General features: G+C 35.1%; 3 protein-coding genes and 1 pseudogene across 3 annotated transcripts; 2 read left to right on the forward strand and 2 right to left on the reverse strand.

Moving 5' to 3' along the window:
* Window positions 1-514: 514 nt before the first annotated feature.
* On the reverse strand, window positions 515-1,918 carry LOC148929801 (uncharacterized). Its single transcript, XM_089057029.1, has 4 exons — window positions 1,626-1,918; window positions 1,394-1,562; window positions 706-1,311; window positions 515-616 (listed from the first exon to the last, which is right to left on the reverse strand). The coding sequence occupies exons 1-4, from the start codon at window positions 1,916-1,918 to the stop codon at window positions 515-517; spliced, it is 1,170 nt and encodes a 389-aa protein (XP_088913155.1).
* A 1,564-nt stretch (window positions 1,919-3,482) lies between these two features.
* Window positions 3,483-6,000, reverse strand: LOC125198257 (uncharacterized). The gene is made up of 4 exons (XM_089069606.1): window positions 5,866-6,000; window positions 4,854-5,382; window positions 4,171-4,776; window positions 3,483-3,730 (listed from the first exon to the last, which is right to left on the reverse strand). Exons 2-4 carry the CDS (start codon window positions 5,379-5,381, stop codon window positions 3,584-3,586), a joined length of 1,281 nt encoding a protein of 426 aa, XP_088925732.1. The 5' UTR covers window position 5,382; window positions 5,866-6,000; the 3' UTR covers window positions 3,483-3,583.
* Window positions 6,001-13,316: 7,316 nt separating this feature from the next.
* Window positions 13,317-16,978, forward strand: LOC125195547 (disease resistance RPP8-like protein 3). Its single transcript, XM_089069532.1, has 2 exons — window positions 13,317-14,087; window positions 15,172-16,978. The coding sequence occupies exons 1-2, from the start codon at window positions 13,325-13,327 to the stop codon at window positions 16,887-16,889; spliced, it is 2,481 nt and encodes an 826-aa protein (XP_088925658.1). The 5' UTR covers window positions 13,317-13,324; the 3' UTR covers window positions 16,890-16,978.
* Window positions 16,979-21,012: 4,034 nt separating this feature from the next.
* LOC148929802 (putative disease resistance RPP13-like protein 3) lies at window positions 21,013-24,560 on the forward strand (annotated as a pseudogene).
* The last annotated feature ends 571 nt before the right edge of the window (window positions 24,561-25,131 follow it).

The following is a 25,131-nucleotide window of genomic DNA, read 5'->3' on the forward strand; positions in this document are numbered from 1 at the left end:
AAAAGTAAACATATGAAAATAGAATAAAGTAGGAGAGAGTAAAGTAAGTGAGAATAAATGTTTGACTTTTACTGAAAAGGGAAATGACTCCACTACTATGGAACATACCAAAATGGCAAAATGTCTTCACTACTATGGAACGGAGGGAGTACTATTATTAGTTGCAAGAAATTAATAAGATTGATGCTATATATTTTATTCAGTAAATGATGTTACTATATGGATAGCGTCTCCAATTTACTTTAGTATTCAAACCTAATTTCTATGTAAAGTATACTTTTATTTTTGACTTACCACATACATAGAACGAGAACAAGAAGTGGGTGCAGCCATTTGAAACTTCAATAACAAATATGTTCAACAAAGACAAGCGAGAGAGAGTTCTAATATGACTTAACTGAATCCTATCAAGTTACTGACTTAGCATGTTGCTAGTTCTAAACGGCCACAACTTTGTCCTAAAATTTGAGAGTCAGAGAGATGAATTCATATTCAACATTCAAGCTTTGGTCGTTCACGGCTTTTGTAGCGAGAGAGACGCCTTCAAGATGGCTTTGATGAGGCCATCTTCCAAGGTTGTCGTCGATGTAAGAGCCTGTTGCACTATGCTTAAACCCTGTAGCAGCAATATCGAGTATGAGATTTTTAAATTAGAGTAAAATCTTGATACAAATTCTTGATACAAAACAAAGAGTAAAATCTTACCTCTTCGAGCCCAACTTGCACCTCCACTTCTTCAACCTCAGACAGGAAGATGTTCAGCTCTCTGAGCACAGAGAAGCATGATGACAGAGTCAACGGTGAAACAGTCAAATTATTGCTCACCATGTACATCATCTCTCCATTAACATGATGGTTTTTCAGATAAGGGTCGAAATTCAAACGGGAAAACTCGTTAGATTGGCTAAGGTTTGACATGATTAGATAGAGTCTTGTCTTTGCGCTTTTCAGTTGGACCTTCTTAGACTCGTCTGCTATACTCCTGTGCAGATTGTCAATAGCCTCTAGGCCACTGTTACTCCCCGAATACCACAGGATGCTTCCCAAAGGAAGCGTGAGCATGCCAAAAAGGAAATCGATGAAATCGTTATGTGCTTGAGCAAATAGGAACCTGTTAGTCGATTTCTGCATAGTGGCCTTCACAATCATCTTCTTGATATTGGTAGATGCAACTTTCTCGTTGATGCATTGCAACCAAGCATTCCCTTGCACATTGGATTTCTTCGGCGCCAACCCTATCTGCCTACCACTCAGCACGAAAGCCGTCAGTGGGTTCCGGGAAACCAATGATAGCCTCAGCAAGTCCACGATCTGATCAAAAACAATCCACAAACAACACTTTTTTTTAAGTAACATTCTCAAGAAATATTAGAGAAAAAGCAGAGTGCATCACCTCTTTCGATCCAAAAGCCACATCCATCGTCTCAGCACCATCAATGTCGGTCCCATCAATGTCGAGAACCTTGACAGTTTCCATGAACAGGTCCATCACATTAGGCATCACCTTCAGATCATCACCGATTATGAAAGAAGCTGCACTCTCAGTGAAGACCCCGTCGTATCTATTGACAGAATCGGGACTTGCAGGAACAGCATTATAGACGTTGAGCCTCAGTTTACAAAACTCAGCATCGTAGTAACTAGCTGAAGCGAGGAGCTTCTGCTTGGCAACCCCTGTCTGGAAATGGTCGGTGTCAAGATTCACTACGCCTCTGTACAGCGTGCTCAAGCTTCCAATAGCAGGCGCCTCGTCTACATTTTGCTTCTCGAGGACCTTCATGATCGTTCCCAATGGCAGAAGTAGGAAGCTTAGCAAAACATCCATGAAATCGCAGCCAGCTTCTGCAAACAGGACCTTAGTTCTCTGCTTGTTCACCACAACCTTGATATGCAACTTCAATTCCTCGCCCTTCGACATGTTGGCTACAGGAAGTGAAGCATGTGTGCTACCGAACTTCAATTCCTCGTCCAATACACGAATCAAACATAAATGAGATACGCGACTCTTCATTGAGTACACAGATGCATGAGTGTTTTGACCAACTCTAATATGCAAATTAGTACTTTTCAACAAGACATTCTATTAATATTCCTTGATAGGAGATAACAATCAAAAATCCAGCAAGATTAATTAAGGACTCGTTTCGTTTCCTAGTTTTGTCAAGAATAAAATCATTATGTTATGCTCAAAACATAGTTATAAAATCTACTGCCTCCGTCCCTGAAAATATGTCACTTATTTCTTTTTTCATCCATCCCTGAAAATTTATCACCTTTTACTTTTACCATTTTTAGTAATAGACCCCACATTCCACTAACTCATTCCCAACATAAAACTAATACTCCCTCCGTCCCGCTTAAGATGACACGTTTTCCTTTTTAGTCTGTCCCAACTAAGATGACACATTTCCTTTTTTGGTAACTTTATCTCTCCAATTAATACACTCAACCACTTTTTCTCACTCCTATTAAAATATTCATTTTTCTTTATCTCTCTATTTTAATACTTCCACCCACCCTCTCTCTCTCCAATTAAACACTTTAACTAATAACTCCTAAAATCCCGTGCCGGCTAAGCAATGTGTCATTTTAGCCGGGACGGAGGGAGTATATAAAAGTAGGACTCTCATTCCACTCATTTTTCAAGTCACATTTCATTACATTTTCTTAAAATTCGTGCCAGTTCAAAGTGGGACAATATTTGGGGGATGGAGGGAGTACATAATATCATAACTTCAAGTAAACCAACAAGCCCAAGTATAAGTTTCTGACATAATGAAAATGTTTTTTATTTTTTATTTTTAATTGTTCATAATGGTAAAGAAAACCTTCAAATCTTCGTTTCTTTCAAGGCGCAATTTTAAAATTCAGTGGACAATCTAACAATTTATATTGTAGACGGAGAAAATAGCAATCAAAAAATTAACAAGAAGCTCAAATAAGTTAATTTCTTTTCCTTCCAACAACACTTCACACAGTACAAAAACAGCAAATAGCATGAGAAGATTATCAGTCAAAAGATCAAGCATCAAAGCTGATAGATAATCAAAATCAGAGGCAACTATAAATATTCAGGTCGAGATTAAGAATTACCATGGTTGATAACTCGTAAAATGTTGGGACTGGCGGCTGATAGATCATTAGATAATTGAGTGAATTGTTCTAAATAAGAGAGAAGTGATGGCATAGTCCTTACTATATTATTTTGTTAAGATATTACAGGGATTTAGCATGTATTGTGGAGTCTTTCATATGAAATATTTTGTTGGCCAAATTCTCTTGTGCAACACGCAAATAACCCAACCTTTTTTATGTTTTCTAGTAATATTCAAAAATAAAAATATAAAAAAAGAGAATAAAAATGTTGAAAAATATAGATAAAGGCAGAATCAAAAGTAAAAGAATGTAAATGGGTTTCTAGTATTCAGAATATAAAAAAAACACAGAAAATAATGCTTAACAGAAGATGGTGATAAAAATGCTTAATAGAAAATGATGAGTAAGTGTTAAAACTAGAACACATGTAGCAAAAAAAAGAAGCGCAAATTGCTAGTGAAATCAGCCTAGGTTTAGATCAACTATGTCACAAAACAAGTCTTAACATCAAATGAGTATACAATCGATCGATCGACTTAATTTTGTTGCTTTTCTGATTCTTCAGCATTGGCTTTATAAGGCCTTCAGTCAGGGCTTTGGTCGATGTAAGAGCCGCTCTCAATATGCTTAAACCCTACACAAACAAAACCAAAATTCGACTAAGTTTTTCGTCACATTATTACTACATTTTACTTTACCAATACACGTCATGTAAACTTTGTAAAAACCAACAAAGCTTGTACAAAAGACTATAAAATTAAGACATAACAAAAGAACCAACGGTCGAGCTTCCATACATAGCCCGGCCCATCCCATCAAAACGACTATATGTCGGGCCGAAGTCCGAACCATGTTTTCATAGGTCCCACATACATTGACTTAAAAAAAGTGATTTTTGGACAGGCCGAGCCATGTATCGACCGAATACGTATAATGTAGGCACGTGGGTACCCAAAATCCAGTTAAACCCAAAACAACTCGAAAGATGGCTCGATAATTTGACAGATCTATCTAACATATCAAATGATGATCCAACATAGAAAAGAACAACCAAAATATGACAACCAATCTTACCTCTTCCAACCCAACTTTGAGCTCCACTTCTTCCACGTCAGACAGAGGGACCTTCATCTTCTTGATAACAGAGACACTAGAGGTTATGCTCAACGGTGCAACGGTTAAATCATCACTTACCATATACATTCTTGATCCTCTAACATGAGACTGGTTTCTAGTCGGGTCGAAATTGAGGGGAATATACTCGTTATCATCACCATTGTCGTTGTCAGACAAGGATGGTTTGGATAGCATATTTTTATTCTTTAGATCCATCAGTCTGTTTCTGAACAAACTATCTGGAATGCTCTTGTGCAAATTATCAATGGCCCTAAGTCCGGTGTCGCTGTGCAAATACCACTCTACCCTTCCTAAAGGAATGCTGAGCAAACCGAAAAGAAAACTCACAAAGTCGTGCTGTGCCTGAGCAAAAAGTAAATTGTTCGTAGATTTTTGCATCGTGGCTTTCAAAACCATCTTCTTGGAGTTCACGGAATGGTTTTTCTTGCTAATCTGATTCAGGGAATTCCCCTGCTTTGCTTCGCTGTTAGGGTGACAGTGCTTGAACACGTAGCATGACAGTGGATACTTGGCATACATTGACATCAGCAATAATTCCACAATCTGATCAATGCATTCAAACGGACGTTATTTTCTAAAAGATTAAATTTTTAAAACAGAAACATTAATACGGATTTAACCTCAGCGAGACCGAAAGTTACATCCTTTATCTTAGCCCCTTCCATCTCTATCAAGTCGTAGCCAAGACTATCGAGAGTAGACATGACAGAGCCTTCCACGCCACCCATCACCCACAGATCATCACGTATGGTGAAGGAAGCTGTACTTTCAGTGAAACCCGATTCATACCTAGGCCAATCATGTTTAGAAACAAGACCCTTCGGACTTAGCAGCAAGCTTTTAGCATCTTTATTTAGAAAATGGATGCTGTCAAGATTTTCTAAGCCATTGTACAGAGTGGTCAAGCTACCAATGGCCTTAGTGTAGTAGAGAGGCTTTACGAATTTCACAATCGTTCCCAACGGCAACCGAAGGAAGGTTAACAAAGCATCTACAAAATCACTGCCAGCTTCTGCAAATAGTACCAAACCGTTCTCCTCGTCAGTTACACACTTGACGTGTATGTTCAAGTTGTCCCTCTCACCATTCAGTTCCTCCTTGTCCTCGTACTCTTTCTCCGCGTCCTCCCTCTTCACATTCTTAGTCATTCTGTTGATGATTAGAAAAATTATAGGCAACATTTATAACTTATAACTCAAAATTCACACACAACACACAAAACAACTATCAAGAATTTCTCCAAAAATGTTCTCTCATTCCTCCTAAATGGCAAACAATATGCACAAAGATGCATAAATCAATTAACCTATAGATACAAATAGTATATGCAAATCCATTCCTATTCCATTGAAGAAAATAAGAATGTCAAGGACAAAAATACTCATTCAAATATGTTATCCATGACGAAAAAGGTAATACTAAGAAAAATAAAATTTTCAACAAACAGGTGGTGTGCATTTCAATTTAACTTCTGATTCTCACAAAAGCAATTAGAGAATTTCTTAGTTACAGCATCACGGTTCCCCTTTACTTCCCTACTACAGGTGCTGATCAATTTCATTATTGATTTCTTCATCTAACAATGACTAATAAATAATGAATATACACAAAACGGAACAAATTAATGCATACCTGCTCTAGAATTGAAGGAATTTTAAGTTCCTTTGAAGTGATAAAAGAGAAAATTGATGAAAGCTCGATTTATGAACAGCTAGCGGCACTTCGGTGGAAGCGGCGGAGGGACGGCGGCGCAAGTTAGCAAGTGTAGTTAATTTCTTGGCCAGCGTAGTAAAAGGGCTCTTTTTACTTGATGGTTTTTTTTTTACCGCTTTGAATGTTAAATTTAAATTCGAAAAAAAATAACAATAATATTGTTTTCGTTTCTAGATTTTACTTATGTTACTCAAGATTCCAAAATAAGAAATAAATTTAGTCATTTAGTCTTGAGTGAGTTATTTGCGAAAGAACAAAGTATGAGAGTATATAAAAACAAATAAAATGAGTAAAAAATAAAATACTATATAATTCACTATAAAGTAATGCACATAAGGAAATAAAGTAACAAAAATTAAATTAATATTTTTTGTCGTAAATGAAAAATGATATTTTTGTGCGAATGAAAAATGACTCAATTACAGTGAGATAGCAAAAAGAATGATTACAGTTCAACTACGATGAGTGCTGAAAAATACTCCCTCTGTCTCCCAAATATTGTCCCGCTTTGACCCGACATGATTTGTAAGAAATGTATTGAAAAGCGAGTTGAAAAAAGTTAGTGGAATGTTGATTCTACTATTATATGTATTAGGTTTATAATAGAATGTGAGTAGGAATGAGTTAGTGGAATATGGAGTCCACTACCAAAAATAGTAAAATTGAAATGGACAAATTTTTTAGGATGGACGGAAATAGAAAAATGGACAAACTTCCAGGGACGGATGGAATAGAAACAGTAGCAAGAAATAACCCAAATTGCTAGTAAATGCAACTACAACGTCACTAAATAAGTATAAACATCAAAACGAGTAAATTGTCCAACTCAAATTGTTGCTTTTCTTGATTCTTCAATATTAGCTTCCTAAGGCCTTCCTAAGAGCAGCTCTCAATATGCTTAAACCCTGCACCAGCCAAGTCAAAATTCGACTAAGTTTTTCGTCACATTTAGTCAAAATTCAACTAGGTTTTCGTCACATTTTCATGTTACATACTCATTCCGAAAACAGAAATTCTTCCACTGTACCACTTACTCTTTTATTTAATTATTTATTCATTAAAAAAAAAAAAAAAAAAAAAAACAGAAATTCTTCCCTATTTGATCCATTTTTTAAATATAGAAACTTTCTATTTTTATTTCTCTCTAATGAATGAGATCTATTTTCCACTAACACAGTTTTTATTTATATCTTTCTTTTACTTTACCAATTTTGCATTAAAACTTATATCATTTAAAAAGTTTCTATTTTTAGAAACGGATGGAGTATGTTATAAGAACCAACGGTCGAGCAGCTAAACATGGCCCGGTCCACCAAAATGACTTTAGGTCGGGCCGAACCAAGTATTCATATGTCCTACATAACTTGAGTTCAAACTATGACATTGACAACCAATCTTACCTCTTCCAACCCAACTTTTAGCTCCACTTCTTCCCCACAGACAGAGGGACCTTCGTCTCCATGCTGCAACAGTTGAATCATCACTTACCATATACATTCTTGATCCTCTAACATGAGACTGGTTCTCACTCGGGCCGAAATTGAGGGAATGCACTCGTTATCATCATTGTTGTCGTCGCCAGACAAGGACAGTTTGAATAGCATATTTTCCTTCTTTACATCCATCAGATGAACAAACTATCAGGAATGCTCTTGTGCAAATTATCATGCCAATTTATCATAGGTGCACATTGAGTTAAACGATGTTGTCTACTGTAACGACATCAACTAGTTAAAAAACATAAACGATATACTCCATATAACACAACTGCCTAGGCATAGAATACAATCAAACTGACTCAATTTGGTTGCTTTGTTCGATTCTTCAGTAGGGAAAATACTATATTGCGAACTCAATACTTAATTCTAACTGCAATTAAATAATTGCCCTTAGATATTCAAATCAAGGGTCTAGATCATCAATAAAAAACGTCAATAAGGATATTAAGGTCAATTTACAGCAAATTATTTGTAACTAACTTTTGAAAAATATCACATAACTTTAAAACGCATATAACTTTCTCAATTTAAATTATTTTTTCGCACAACATATATCAAATTAAAGATAATTTCATAAGGATTCTAACGAGATTTCACTTGCATATGTTCCAATGTCAAAATTTGAAAATTTTTTGAATTTTTTCATACAGCAACAAATGTCAACATAGTATATAAAATATGTTAATATAATACATGAAGAATGTCATTTTTAAAGCATGCTGACATTCTCAAAGCATTGTGTTAATATTTTCAAAACACTATATTGACATTTTCATCCAAAACCCTAATTTAGTAGTTTTTTTTTATCTTTTTCGATTTAATTAATAAAAACAAAATTTACACGTGACAAATTTTAGACCACTAGATTTCTAAAATTCTATGGTGTTAAATTAGTTGTAGTTAGCAACTAGAGAGTGAGTTAACAATTGACCACTCCCCTTCGTAAATATCTACATATTATGTTATAGAATTCTCTTGAATTAAGTATTAGAATATCGAGATAATATTAGTATAACTATCTAGATATAGAATTCTCTACAAGTTAGATACTGTCTAGTAAAAGATTTTTATAGAGAAAAAAATTTAGATATATTGAAAATTAAATAATAGAGGAAAGTATTCTAGAATATGAACTGAATGCCATAAATAGAGATAGAGTTGTATCATTTTGTATAAGTTTGAAAAATTTATTTATTTGAGCTTTCGCTTCTCTGCCATCTCCCTCAAAGCATGAGAATGCCAAAAAGGAAACTGATGAAATCATTATATACTTGAGCAAATAGGAACTTGTTAGTGGATGCGAGTCCAATCAAAAACAAACCACAAACAACACCTTTTTTATGTAACATTCTCAAGTAATATTAGAGAAAAAACAGAGGAGTATATCACGTCCAAAAGCCACATCCATCGTCTCAGTACATTAATGTCGGGAACCTTGAGAGATTCCATAAACGAGCCCATCATATTAAGCATCACTTTCATATTATCATTGAAAGTAACTGCACTCTTTGGGAACACATTATAGACGCTGAGTCTCAGTTTCGTAGCAATTGCTGGAGCGAGGAGCTTTTGCTTGGCAACCTCTGTGTGGAAATGGCAGTCGTCAAGATTCATAATGCCTCTTTACAGCGTGCTCAAACTACCAATAGCCGGTGCCTCGTCTTCATTTTGCTTCTCGAGGACCTTCATGATCGTTGCAGAAGTAGGAAGCTTATTCCTTGTCCAATGCACGAATCAAAACTATATTTAAATATAGAAACAAAGAAGCTTATTCCTCGTCCAAAACACGAATCAAAACTAGATTTAAATATAGAAACAAAGAACAAAATAAATAGTATTGTACATTCTTTAAATAAGTAAGCATTCTTTACTTTAAATAAATAGTATTGGATTAAATTTTTTAATTGATTCTGTTTTAATGGTAAAATTTACATAATGGTAAAATTTACATAAATCATTAGCCGGATGTTTTTAATTTTTTTTTTATAAAATATGTTTTTTATATTATGGAATGGATAATCGTTATCTCTATTAGTAAATTGTGAATTCATTAAATATGCACAAATCCTTTTCATTCTTAGAAATAATGGAAAGTAACAAAATTATTCTAGTATATGCAATTATGTTAATTTAAAAATTCGACTAAGTTTTTCGTCACATTTAGTCAAAATTCGACTAGGTTTTTCTTCATATTTTTATATTACATCGTTTCCTAAAAATAGAAATCCTTGCCTTTTTTATCCATTTTTTAAAAATAAAAAACTTTCTATTTTAGGCAACTTATATCTCTCTAATGAATGTGATCCATTTTCCAGAATCCGTGCCGGACAAAATTGAGGGGAATATACTCGTTATCATCACTCGGGTCGAATTTGCGAGGGAGGTCGAAATTGAGGGGAATATACTCATTTCATTCTCAGAAATAATGAAAAATGGAGTAACAAAATTGTCCAAGTAAATGCAATTAATTTAATTTATCACAACTCGCATGAAAACTCTTTTTTACAAAATAGAAAAGGCTCGACTTATGGAGACGAGGTGGTACTGTGCGAGCAGCGGGCCCAAGGTAAGCATCCAGGGTAAAACGGCACCAATATACTCTCTCCATCCGTGATTAATTGTCTCATACTTTTATATATTGATTTTATAATAAAATATGAGTATAATGAGTTAGAATATGGCGGTCTGCATGAGGGAGTTGTATATTTCGAATATTTAATGCTTGAATTTAAATAGATGTATGGTATACAAATTATGTTGGGAAAGAGCATTAATTAATAATTTAATCAAAATTATTAATCATAAAAAATTTGAATCAATTCTAATTTATAAATTAGTAGTTGAGCCAGTTCGTGTTCATTAAAGTTAGATGTACTTCATCGTACTAAGCCATGTGAAAGTGGAGACAGTAGATGCAGATATCATTGTAAATTAATACTAGTAGTCACATTAATAAATTAAATTCGACTTTTTATAGTTATTAAATTGCGTTATTGAAATGCGTAAAATGATTTATTAATGCGGACATTGCTTCTAATGGGGAACAATAGATTAAAATTTAATTTGAAATAATAAAATCTTTATGCATGGGTTGGCAACCAGCCAAATTTTATCAGGTACATTCATCCAAATTACATTTTTTTATGTATATTCATTCTAATTATTTTCTAGCTAAAATTATTTTTTAAATAATACTAGTACTAGTTATTAATTAATCTAATAAATTTTAATTTATTAATTAATCTCTGCAGTCATTAATAATAGCTGAAGCACATGGCTGCATCTACTTGCTTCTTCCACATGGTTAATCTTATTATAATTGTATGAGCCAGCTAAACTATATAGTACTACTCCCTCCGTCCCGCTTAAGATGATACGTTTTCCTTTTTAGTTTGTCCCAACTAAGATGATACATTTCCTTTTTTGGTAACTTTCTCTCTCCAATTAATACACTCAACCACTTTTTCTCACTCCTATTAAAATATCCATCTTTCTTTATCTCTCTACTTTAATAATTACACCCATCTTCTCTCTCTAATTAAACACTTTAACCAATAACTCCTAAAACCCCGTGCCGGCTAAGCAATGTGTTATCTTAGCCGGGACGGAGGGAGTACTATTAATTTTGTTTCCTCCATTTAATTCCCAATCAAGTTGAACATCTTAAATAAGTATATGAATTTGTTCTCCAAAATCCCTTCTAACTCTGAAATATACCACTCTCTCACGTCTCAACAGCCACCGGCAAAGAGAAGACGCAACAATCGCAAAAAAAAAAAGGTACTTTTTCTTTACTTGAATGGTTTCATAACTCACATGATAATGTTGTTTTATAGTGTAAATTTTTGAATTCATTTGCTTAAAATATTATGCTTTCAGATTTAGAGCTCCTACGAAAAGCTTGGGTAAATGAGTTAGGAAGATTTACTAAATTCAATAGCTTAGAAATCTTAATTAGAATATAGAAAAAAAAGGTTATTGGATCTATTAGATTTGAAAACATTGTTCTACATCACTGATAAACAACCAAATTTTATACAACCAAAACAAGATTATATTAGTAATTTTGACGTGTTAATTAAATATTAAAATAACAGATATAGTTAGTTAACAAATTAAAACCAATTTATTAGTCTTTAAGCCTCATTTTCAATTTTTTATTTTTATATTTGAATTATTTCTCTATTATTTTTTAAATTTTTATTAAAGTATGCATTAATTACATTTTATGGTTCAAAAAAATTTTAAAAAATTATACGCAAATACCATAATATTGTGCACATTCCCTATACTATATATATGTCTATACTTTTTAATTAAATGCATAAATAAATTATTTTTTTACTCAAATAAACCAATTTTTGGTTGTACAAAATTTGGTTGCATAGACTTATTGTTTACATTATTATGATTATTATTTTGTGCTTAATTTTGGGGAGATCTGGTCAAATTCTCAATCTCAAACTCTCAAATCACAAACCATTAAATCAACGTACAACTCAAATCTGAATCAAATGTACTAGTACTTGTTAATTCATAACTACGAAAACTTATATTTTTTGCACAAAATTTGATCAGTCTATTTTATATAGAATAATTTAATTCAAATCAAATCAAATCAAATCAATTATAATAAGACTTGATGTATTAGGAATCAAGTTCATAACTCCCTCTTGCAAAACCATGTGAAAAGGGAGACGATCAGATGCAGCCATCATTATAAATTAATTAGTATATTGATTTAGTAGCCACATTAATTAATTAAAGTTGACTTTTTGATTAAATTGTGCCATTGAAATCGTAAAAATGAGTTGTTAATTAAGAGAAAAAATTCAGTGCTCCAGCGATTGCTTCAGATGGGAAACATCAAAATTTAATTAGGAAAGACACTCTGGTCTCTGAGAGTAAACATAATAATTTAATTTTTTTTATGTATATTCATACTAATTAGTTTCTAACTAAAATATATTAATTTTTATAAAAAGTAATTAATCAATCTATAAAACTAATTAATTAATTTTTTTAAACTCATTAATATTAGCCATAACATGATGCTGATTGCTATATCTACTTGTGTCATGATTAGTATTAGTAATACATTAATTAATTGTCTGAGCCAGCTAAACAAGTTATTTATTTTTTATTTACTCCATTTATTTCCCAATCAAGGCGACCATATTAAGTCTACGAATTTGTTCATCAAAATCACTTCCAACTCTGAAATATCTCACACTCTCAACCGTCACCAGCAAAAAGAAGAAGCAATAATCGCAAATAGGTATTTTTCTTTTCATTTATTAGTTTCGAAATTCACATGATTATGTTATTTTATATAGATTTTTGAATTCAATTTGCTTCAGAAAATTATGCTGTCCAACTAAATTATTTATTTAATTAGGTACCTTAATCATATTCATTCATACTCAATTTTATTCAAGAACAGTATGTGTATTTGTGTTTTTCATTTCAATGTATTTAGGATTAATGCGATGCTATTTTTATGAATTAATTCTGCTGATAATAAACTTTTTCTACTAATCCGCTAGTATTAGCAACGAATATATCTGTTGCTAAACTTGATTGTTTTCGTTTCCAATCTGATTTCACATTTAGTAGTACTTAGTCTGTTGAAAATCCGTTGCTAAATATTATTAGCGGATTATGTTCGTTACAAACACTTTGGCAGCGAGGTTTTTACCAACGGAGACTGTTTGCTACTAATCCGATGTTAATCATATTTAGCAACGGAATTAAGTCATTTAATCACAGAAATGTCCGCTGCTAAAACGTTATATTTCTGTAGTTAATCTTGCTCTAAATGCTTGTTTTGATGTTATGTGGATTTACAATTTTGGTACTTGCAGAGTTTGCCCATAAACATGTCAGAGGCCATCATCTTAGGGGCGATACAGAAACTGGACACTTTTCTGGCTGAGGCGTCGAGTATTGATACTGATGACGAGCCGATGCTGAAAGAGGTGATACATGAGTTGAGAATGACAATGGATTTCTTCAGAGACGAGAAACCGGGAGAGAGGAGCAGGCTAAGTTATTTGCTAGCTGACTTTGCTGAGATGGCTCAAGTTTCAGCGGATTTCATGGACACAAATATTAATGAGTACTTTTTCGAAGATGAGATCACCCAAGTCTTAGATTGGCTGAGGAAGACAAAAAAGCGGATGATGGAGTTTGGAGCCGGTGAGGGCGTGAGTACACTACCACAAAGTGTTGGAGGCGAAGGTGTCGTGGTGGGCTTGGAGAAAGATTTGCAGAAGCTTATTGGTAAAGTAATTCTTAAAGACGACTCGGGCCTTGTTACTTCGTGTGTTAAAGGCATGACTGGTGTTGGTAAGACAACTCTTGCCAGACAAGTATACAACCATGTGGCCGTCGTTGAAAAATTCAAGCATCGGGCGTGGGTAACCATTTCGAATAACATGAGTCTACATGAGGTGCTTGTGGAACTGATACAGCAATTGGTGGGACTTGATGGAGATTCGTTGTTGCGGGAGGAAATGGACAACCGGAGTCTTCAACGCTTGCTTCATCAGAACTTGGAAGCAATGACATATTTCATAGTTCTCGACAACGTGCTGCAAGAAATGCGCATGGATTCCATCTTCCATGGCCTTCCGAACAAAGGTATGTTCGTCTTTGATAGATATTGTCTTTCGAATGAGGTCCTATTAGGCTGCTAAATAGCTTAATTTGCTAACTTGTCAACAAGGTGACATTCAACACAAAGACATCCATATATGTACTCCCTCCTTCCCATAGAAATAGGCCATTTAGAGTTGGCACAGATTTTAATGTATAATTGGTAAAGTAAGAGAAATGGAGAAAAAGTAGTTGAAATTGTGTAGTGGGTGGTGGGACCATAAATGATAAAGTAAAAGAGAAAAAAGAAAAAAGGTTACCATAAATGGATATGGATTATTTCTATAGGATGGACGAAAAAGGAAATATGACATATTTCTAGACGGAGGGAGTAAATGTTTTTGTGTTGTTGATATATGTTAACACTAAGACATAAGTACGTCAACTAAATTTGTGTTTACGTACTAATGTCATCGCGTTGACATTTTTAACATGCAGAGTTGACAAATTAGCAATTGATCACATCCCTTTCCGAATGATTGTATGTTCGTCTTTATTGCTTAAACGTAAAGGGTGTTTGGCTGAGCAAATAATCTCGTTAAAACAACTTTTAAGTGGAGTGTGAGCTTATAAGTTATTGAAAAGTGTTTTGTCTCATAAACCGTTTAGGGAGATGATCAAAACAAAAAATAATCTAAATCCAGAAATGCAGCTCAAATCATGGCCCATGATTAGATGATATAATGATCAATAATTAACCAAAAATACCGGAAGGTCATAATTAAGCAATTTTAGGCCATATTATAAGATTTGGGTTTAATGTCATGTTAAGATCATTTTAGGTCATCCTTAGTAAGAATGACCTAAATATAAATCAACAATAACCTAAAAATGTCCTACGCATGTTATTGTTCTGTGTTTAAATCTAGTTTTGCATAGATTAAAACCCGTTATATATATGCACATTGTTGGACTTTTAATGTTATCTTAATTCATATGAAGCAATCTAAAATCTACCGATCTCTGAATGGTAGAAAAATAACAAACCATATCATCCAAATCTGGCAGTTCAAATAGTCACCTGAGTCTCCCTTTAGCCATTAATTGTTCTTAATATGCATTTAATTAGGCCATGGAAGTAGGATGCTGCTAACCAGTTGCTATGATGTTACAACACACATCTATTATACTCATGAGATGAAAGCTTTGGATTCTGATAAGAGCTGGCAATTGTTTTTGAAAACAATTAATAAATTTACAACTGAAGAGATTAGATTCTCAAAGGAGTTGGAGAGGAAGGGCAAAGAGATGCTGAAAAAATGTGGGGGTCTGCCGATGGCTATAATAGATGTTGCAAGGCAGAAAGCAAAACAAAGACTTTCGGGGATTGAATGGGAAAAACTTTTTGATTCAATTGATTTGAGTGGATCATTGAAGTTATTGGAACCGATGTATCATCAATTGGATGAAGAACTCAAGCCATGTTTCTTGTATATGTCCTTTTTCAAGGGAAATGCAATAATGAGGGAAGAAAAATTGGAACAGATTTGGGCTGCAAGTGGACTAAACGCACGAAAATATATGGCATACGATTTATATAGGCAATCCATTATTGAAGTCGTGCACCCGTACCCAAGAAGCTATAAAGTGAAAGCATGTCAGATGAATCCTCTGCTACATATGCTATGCGTTCAAAAAGCAGAGGATGAAATGGGCTTTGAGGTCTTAAGGAGCAATGGAAATAGACGACCCTCTCAAAAATCATGTCATCGTGTTATTCATTGTGACAGAGAAAAGTTTAACCATTCATCGGATCAGGACAAACATCTTGTTTCTCTCATCTTGCATGGAGGTGGTCGCTACTTGGATGATGCTAGCCAGTCCTATTGGAAGAGTTTTGAATTCCTCAAGATACTCGACATGGAAGATTTTGGGGTGAAGACTTTATCAGAGACCATCGGCACGTTGATTGAGTTAAGGTATTTGGGATTGAGAAACAATCACATACAAGAGATCCCACACTCGTTTGGGGGCTTGAAAATGCTTGAGGTTCTCGATGTAGCTCTGAACTTTATGGTAGAGGTGCCGGATATTATCAATGAGTTGGGTAGGCTTCGTCATCTCTACATGCGTGATGTTATTTATCAGAAGCCTTTGAAAGTAGATGCTCTACAGAATCTTGAGATCCTAACCTACATCTCGATTTATGCTTGGACGTATGAGGTATCGAGCTTAGAGAAGATGACTTGTCTCCATAAATTAGGCATTGAAGAAATTGATGAAAGCTCAGATGTAAGGAAACTCTTTGCATCACTAACTAAGCTGGCCGACATGTATTGCCTTAACTTGAGAGGGTTTCGTTTCAAACGCATGCCGCGTTTAGACAAGATTGGTGTTCTATGTAGACTTTGTGAACTCAGAATAGATGGACGCCTAGCTAGGCTACCGAGTCGATTCCCTCAACGGATAAGTCACTTGAGTTTGGTAAATACTTTTCTTGATGAAGACCCCATGCCGGTAATAGAGAAGCTGACCTACCTACAGTTTCTCAAACTGCGGAATGCATACACCGGTCGAGAAATGGTGATCCGTGGGTTCATCAAGCTTGAAGTCTTGTGCATCAATGAAATGTGGAATCTAAGAAATCTACAAGTTGAGGAAGGTGCAATGTGGTTGCTCAGACAACTAGAAATCAAAAACTGTCCACATCTAGAGACCCTCCCACAAGAAATTGGGTCAATGGAGTGTCTGAGGAAGTTGAAGATGGTAACAACAAAACACACAGCAACAAAGATCAGAAATTCAGGCTTACTCTCCAAAATATTGGAAGTGGATATCAGTCCATAATTTGAAGTTTGTATACGTATTTTGTATTGATAACGTGTACTTTTTTCTTTTATATTTTACCTTTTTTCACGTACAAATTATCTGTACTTGTTAAAAGAGAGCGAATTGATTTTCAAACTGAGCAAATATAGCGATTTACAAAACATTATATCTACGCTGAAGTCCAAATTTGGTCACCTACATTCGCAATAATACGTTTTGACAAAAATAATTACTTAATTATGAAGAATCAAGACATTTATGAAGAATCAAGACAAACAGGTTCTTTCTCTTATATGCCATGGAGGTGATCGCTACTTGGACATTGCTTGCCAGTCTTAATATGGAAGACTTTTGAACTCCTCAGGATACTCGATATGGACGATTTTGGGATGAAGACTTTCCCAGACACCATCGGTACATTGATTGAGTTAAGGTATTTGGGATTGAGAAACAACTACATACAAAAGATCCCACCATCGTTGGGGGGGCTTGACAAAGCTTGAGGTTCTCGATTTAGCTCAAAACTTTGCTATGGAGGTGTCAGATATTATATGCAAAATGGATAACCTTCGTCATCTCTACATGTCTGATGTGATTTATCAGATGCCTTTGAGAGTAGATGCCCTAAAGAATCTTAATACCCTAACCTACATCTCGATTTATGATTGGGCATTTGAGGACTCGGGCTTGAAGACGATGACACTGTGGAAATTGGGCATTGAGGAAGTTGATGAAAACTGTGATGTAGGGAAGCTCTTAGTATCACTAAGTAACTTAAACTTAGAGCGCCTTACGCACCTTATCTTGAGAGGGTTTCGATTCAGAAGCATGTCGTGTTTGGACAATAGTGGTTTTATATTCAATCTCTCCGCACTCAAAATAGATGGGCTTCTTTGTAGGCTACCCAATGAGTATCAGTTTCCGGAATGTTTGAGTTACTTGGCTTTGGTAAACACATGCCTTGATGAAGACCCGATGCCGATACTAGAGATGTTGCCCAAGCTAGAGCGCCTCAAACTGTGGAATGCATACACCGGTGAATCTATGTGTGTCCAACACAACGGCTTTCCCAAGCTTGAAGTCTTGTGCATCAAAGACTTGTGGAATTTGAGAGATATTCAAGTCTCAAAACTTGCAATGCCATATCTCATGCATCTAGAAATCAAGAATTGTCCACATCTAGAGACTCTCCCGGAAGAGATTAGGTCGTTGTGGAATCTGAGGATGTTTGAAATGGTAACAACCAAACACATTGCGACAAAGATCAGAAATTCGGGCGTGACCTCCCGGATATTGAAAGTGGATATCAGTCCATAACTTGTATGGCTTAAATTACATTAGTTTGCTATTTCAATAAGTACTCCCTCCGTCCCGGATAATTCGGGTCACTTTGACCGGGCACGGGTTTTAAGAATTGTAATGAAAAGTGGGTTGAAAAAGTTAGTGGAATGTAGGTCCTACCTTTATATATTAGGTTTATAATAAAATGTGAGTAGGAATGAGTTAGTGGAATATGGGGTCCACTACCAAATAAAAGTGAAGTGGGACAAATTATGAGGGACGGACCGAAATGGAAAACTGGGACGAATTATCTGGGACGGAGGGAGTATCTTTTTACTATTTTACTTGGTTATGGATTGTAATATTATTCACATAAAATAAATACTCCCTCCGTCCTAGATAATTTTGGACACTTTGACCCGGCACGGGTTTTAAGAAATCTAATGGAAAGTGAGTTGAAAAAGTTGGTGGGATGTGGGTCCTACTTTTAAAGTACTCCCCCCGTCCCAAGGAAGATGACCCCGTTCTTGGGCGGCACAGGATTTTATGCAACTTTATTTTGTGTGTTAAATGGAGAGAGTAAAGTAAGAGAGAGAGGATAAAGTAGAGATAAAGGGATTTCCATTTTAAGTAATGGGTCATCTTAGTTGGGACAAACCAAAAAGGAAAGTGGGTCATCTTTAATGGACAGAGGGAGTATTAGTTTTATAATAAAATGTGAGTATGAATGAGTTAGTGGAATATGGGGTCCACTACCAAAAATGATAAAAGTGAAATGAGACAAATTATGTGGGACGATCCGAAATGGAATACTGGATCGAATTATCTGGGACGGTGGGAGTACCAAACAAGTGTTGGAGTTTGTTTTATTTCAATACGTTATACAAGTATGTTTAAGTAGTCAGGATTTGATATATTTTTATTTGTTTCCAAGTTTAATTTGCATAGGCCCCTTGTGTAATCTGTTGACCACGTTAATCCTTGGCAACTCAACTTTCAAATGACATTAATTCATAACTGAATGAAAAGACAAATTAATTGTGTGATACACAAATCAATTACTCCCTCCGTCCCCCATTAGGAGTCACACATTGATCGGGCATGGATTTTAAGAAATGTAAAGAAAAGTTGGTTGAAAAAATTAGGGAATGTTGGACCCATTTTTTTTATATTGGTTTTATAATAAAATGTGAGTGAATTGAGTTAGTGGAATGTGGGACCTATTTACTATTTATGGTAAAAATGAAGTGTGACTTTTAATTGGGGACGGACTGAAATGAAAAAATGTGACTCTTAATCGGGGACGGAGAAAGTATAATCAAGCCATGTGAAAAAGAGACAATTAGCAGATGCAGCCATCATTATAAATTAGTATTTGGTTTAGCATCCACATTAATAAATTAAATTTAACTTTTTTGACTAACTTGCGCTATTGAAGTTCGTAATTAATGTGGACATTACTTGTGATCGTAAACAATGGATTAAAATTTAATGTAAAATAATAATAGCTGTCAGAATGGATTTGCAATAAGCCAATTTTTTAATGTATATTCACCCAAATTAATTTGACAAGTACTTTTAAGTGGAAACATAATTATTTACTTTTTTATGTATATTCATCCTAATTAATTTCTAACTAAAATTTATAACTAACTTTTTAATAAAACTTATTTACTAATCTAATATTGTAAATTTTTATTTATTGATTAATCTTAACGCTCGTAAAAATAGCAATAGCATGCGACTGCGATCTAGTACTTGATTCCATTCACATGGTTTATATTATTATAATTGTCTAAGCTAGCTAAACTAATTAATAATTTATTATTTTTCCGTTGAATTCTCAATCAATTTGACCATTTTTAAGTCTACGGTTTTGTTCTTCAAAATCCTTTCCAGATCTGAAAGACTTCACACTCTCAACCGTCGCCTGCAAGGAGAAGAAGCAATAATCGCAAAAAAGGTATTTTTTCTCTTTCTTTTCTTTTGAATAGTATCATAATACACATGATTATGTTGATTTATATAGGTTTTCGAAATCATTTGCTTGTTAAACTAAAGCTTTCACAAAGAGCTTGGGTGAAATAAGTTAGGAAGATTTACTAACTTCAATAGCATAAAATCTTAATTGGAATAGAGAAAAAAAGGTATGAAGCTATTTAGAAATTAGAAAACTTGCTTTATATTTTTATGGAATCTTTTGAAGTTAGTACATGTTAGTATGTTAGTGTGTTTATCATTGTTCTCATTAAGATAGATCATTTTCTTGAGTGACATAAACTATCATCTATACAGCTAATCCTTCATAAAACTTAAGCCATCAATGAACATATGATCCTAGATTCGAGCAGAAACTATCAAAATCAAAATAACACTACTCCTACATACATGTCAAAACTATCAACAAAGCAGCTACTTGATTTGAAAATTATAAGCTAAACAACTCCTAAACTATTTATCAAATTGAAGAAATCATAAATACGAGCATAAACTCTTCATCAAACAAATTAAAAATGATGATCCTTGCAAGTTGAGAATCGGAAATTTTGAAATGTCGGTACTCAACTTGGGGGAGTGTTGGAATGAAGACAGGAACGAGCCAGAGGAAGAATCAAATCAAGAATCAAAATTATTTACTTTTCTTGCAAACATAGAATAAAACTCTATATAAAAAAGTTGAATACTACTACAATAGAGTAGATTTGAATTCTATTTTGTATTGAAAGAAAAGAGTTTCTTGTTGATTTTCAATCATCATTTGCTATCATATGCTAATTCTGAATTCGTTTCATTACAAACATGCAAAATCTTACCATTTTGGTACCAGGAACATGTCGGAGGCCATCATCTTAGGGGCGATACGGACACTGGAAAGCTTTTTGGTTGAGACTCGTATCGATACCTATCACAAGCAAGTACTGGAAGAGGTAACGAATGAGCTGAGAATGATGCTGGATTTCCTGAAAGACAAAGAGTCGGAAGAAAGGAAGAAGCTAAATTACTTGCTAGCTGACTTTGCCGATGTGGCTCAAGAATCAGTTGATCTCACAAGAATTATTAATTCTCGGTATTTCAACGATAAAATCTCCTATGCCCGAGATTGGATGAGGAAGGCAAGAAAACGCATGACGGATTTTGGAGTTGCTGAGAGGGTGAGCAGACCACAAAGTGATGGAGAAGACGAAGGTCATGTCGTGGTGGGGTTGGAGAAAGACGTGCAACAGCTTATTGGCAAAGTGATTCTTAACGAGGAGGTGACTCAGTCCGTGAGTCTATGCATCAAAGGGATGACTGGTGCGGGAAAGACGACTCTTGCTAGACAAGTGTACAACCATCCGGCCGTCGTTGAAAAGTTCAAGCGACGTGCATGGGTAAGCCTTTGCAGGGACACAAGTGAAAGGGAGGTGCTTGTGGAACTGATTAATCAGCTGGTGGAACTCGATGGAGATTCGTTGTTGCTGGAGGCGATGGACAAACAGAGTCTCAGGGATGTGCTTTACTCTCACATGAAAGGAATGTCATATTTCGTAGTTCTCGACAATATGTTTCCGGAAATGCGCTTGGAACCCATCTTGGGCGGTCTTCCGATGAAAGGTACGTTTGTCTTTCTTTCTTTATCTCGAAACTTTGAATTTCATATAACTCTCTCGATTCAAATTATTTTTTTGTTTATGTCTTGTTACTCTTTGATTGCTCTGCGGTCTATAAACACGGATAACTGTAGTATCTCTTTTGTTATCCAATGGTCCTAATTGGTTTTAAGAAGAGTTTCAATTTTTAAATGATCATCATGGAATCTAAAATTTTGACAATATTGTAAGATCGGATAATCAACTGATTGTATTAAATAGTCAAAGAAATGAATCTCACATTTCCATAGTCATCTGAGCCTCCTTTTTGCGAATAGTTAAAGTAGAGATAATGTAAAGTATAGTAAGAAAGATAATAATGTATATACGACTCTCTTTTATATTATTGTCTTTTTTACTTTACTTTCTCTTCATTTTAACTGTTTATTATCATCTTCGCAAAATAACGGCCAAAAAGAAACGCCTCACTTGTAGTGGGACCGAAGGAGTATCTTTTAAGGACATGCAATTACTTGCGTTGGAAAGTTTTAGAAAATAACAACAATTGAGGACGCGAAAGAAAGCGTAACTAAATTAAGGACAAATTAACTTAATTTTATTGCTTTTTTAGGACGCTTCCATTTGCGTCTCTAATTTTAGTTAAGACACCAACAAAAAGGTCATTTTTTAAGCGTTGGTGGTATATTTAGAAACACAAATTATTGTCCTTAATAAGTACTCCCTCCGTCCTATAAAAATATGGGCAATGGGTATGGCACAGAAATTTAGACAAAATTAGTAAAGTAAGAGAGAAAAGGAGAATGGTAGTTAAAATAGTGTCAGTGGATAATGGAACCTGCATTATTAAATTGCTATAACTATCCAAAAATCGAATGCACATATTTTTGTAGCGCAGACGAAAATGGAAAGTGTACATATTTTTATGGAACGGAGGGAGTATCAAAAAATGTCCTTAACGATTTTTTTTTGTGGTAGCGCCATGTATGGATTCGGGCCATGGAGATAGGGTGTTGTTAGTCACTCGCTGCAAGATTAGAGAAACAAAAACCTATTACACTCATGAGATGAAAGCTTTAGATTCCTTTAAGAGCTGGCAATTGTTTTTGAAAACAATTGATAAATTTACAAGTGAGGAGAACAAGTTCTCAAAGGAGCTGGAGAGGAAGGGCAAAGAGATGCTGAAAAAATGTGGGGGTTTGCCGATGGCTATAATAGATGTTGCAAGGCAGAAAGCAAAACAAAGACTTTCGGGGATTGAATGGGAAGAACTTTTTGATTCAATTGATTTGAGTGAATCATTAAAGAAATTGGAACCGATGTATCATGAATTGGATGAAGATCTGAAGCCTTGTTTCTTGCATATGTCCTTTTTTAAGGTAAATGCAATAATGAGAGAAGAAAAGTTGATACAGATTTGGGATGCAAGTGGATTAAACACAAGGAGAGATGTTGCATATAATTTATTTAATCAATCAGTTATTGAACCTTGTACCTATACGCACTTATAAATAAGGTGAAAAGGTGTCGCATCAATCCTCTACTACACATGCTATCCATCAAAAAGGCAGAGGAAGAAATGGGCTTTGAGGTTTTAAGCAGCAATGGAAATAGTTGTATCTCGCAGAGTCCTCGTCATCGGGTCATCCATTTTGGCAGAGAAAAGTTTAATCACTGCACGAATCAGGAAAAACAGCTTCTTTCTCTTATCTTCCATGGAGGCGGTCACTACTTGGACGTCAGTAGCCAGTCCTATTGGAAGAATTTTGAACTCCTCAAGATACTCGATATGGAAGATTTTGGGATGAAGACTTTATCGGACACTATTGGCACACTGATTGAGTTAAGGTATTTGGGATTGAGAAGCAATTATATTCAAGAGATCCCACACTCATTTGGGGACATGAAAAAGCTCGAGGTTCTTGATGTAGCTCTAAACTTTCTGGTGGAGGTGTCAAATAGTATATGCGAAATGGGTAGCCTTCGTTATCTCTACATGTCTGATGTGATTTATCGGACGCCTTTCAAAGTAGATGCGCTACAGAATCTGAAAACCCTAACCTACATCTCGATCTATGATTGGGCATATGAGGGCTCAAACTTGACAATGACTCATCTCAAAAAATTGGGCATTGAAGAAGTTGATGAAAACTCAGATGTAGGCAAGCTCTTTGCATCAGTGTCCAAGTTCAATAGCCTCGAAAACCTTATCTTGAGAGGGTTTCGTTTCAGAAGCATGCCGTGTTTGGACGAGATTAGTGTTCTACAAGAACTCTTCACACTCAGACTAGAAGGGCTCCTCACTAGGCTACCTAGTGCCGATAATTTCCCTCATCGGATATATGACTTGGTTTTGGTAAATACTTGCCTTGATGAAGACCCAATGCCAGTACTAGAGAAGTTGCCCGGCCTAAGGCGCCTCAAACTGCGGAATGCATACACTGGTGAAAAAATGTTGATCTGTGATGGCGGGTTTCCCAAGCTTCAAGTCTTGTGCATCAAAGAGCTGTGGAATTTGAGAGGTATTCAAGTTTCAAAACTTGCAATGCCATATATCATGCATCTAGAAATCAAAAACTGTCCACATTTAGAGACTCTCCCGGAAGAGATTGGAACGATGCACAAGCTGAGGGGGTTTGAAATGGCAACAACCAAGCTGACAGTGTTTGAAATGGTAACAACCAAACACATTGCGACAAAGATTAGAAGTTCGGGCCTAACCTCCGGAATATTGAAAGCGGATATCAGTCCATAACTTGTATGGCTTACAATGCATGAGTTCGCTATTTCAACATTTTCTTTTACTATTTCACTTGTTATGGAGACGATTGTACTATTATTCACATAATACCATGATTTAGTAGTTTTAAATAATTTTAACAAATGTTGGAGTTAGTTTGTTCCAATTGTTATACACATTTAAGTAGTTAGGATAGAATGTTTTTTATTTGTTTCAAAGTTGTTTGGTTTCTTGTCACAGTTTCGCTTATTCTTATTCCGACAATTCATCTGTTAATATGCTTGAATCTGTATATTTTGCCGTTAGCCGGTCAGCGAGTTAGGGATAAGGGGGGCGACGCCCCCTTGCCTAGGGGTCCGGGGACGGTACGATATGTTTCAATTTTAGGCCTTAATTGTCTTATTGGGCCTAGCCCGTCGTCTGTGTGCCTTTCTGAAAACAATCTGAATAACATTTGTTCTCCGTTTCTACCCATGAACATAGTCAACACAATGTTGGTGAACCACGTAAATTCTGTTCTTTTTACATTTCTATTTGTCTCGATTACACAATTGCTCTATTATGTCACAACAACATCAAACACGGAGAAACTTTTTTTTTTTTTTTAATATTATCGCAGTACCGTATTATTCTCATTTTGACAATTAATCAA

Source organism: Salvia hispanica, chromosome 4, assembly GCF_029641045.1.
Source record: "Salvia hispanica isolate PSC_SH4W2 chromosome 4, Shi_PSC_v1, whole genome shotgun sequence".
Lineage (NCBI taxonomy): Eukaryota > Viridiplantae > Streptophyta > Magnoliopsida > Lamiales > Lamiaceae > Salvia > Salvia hispanica.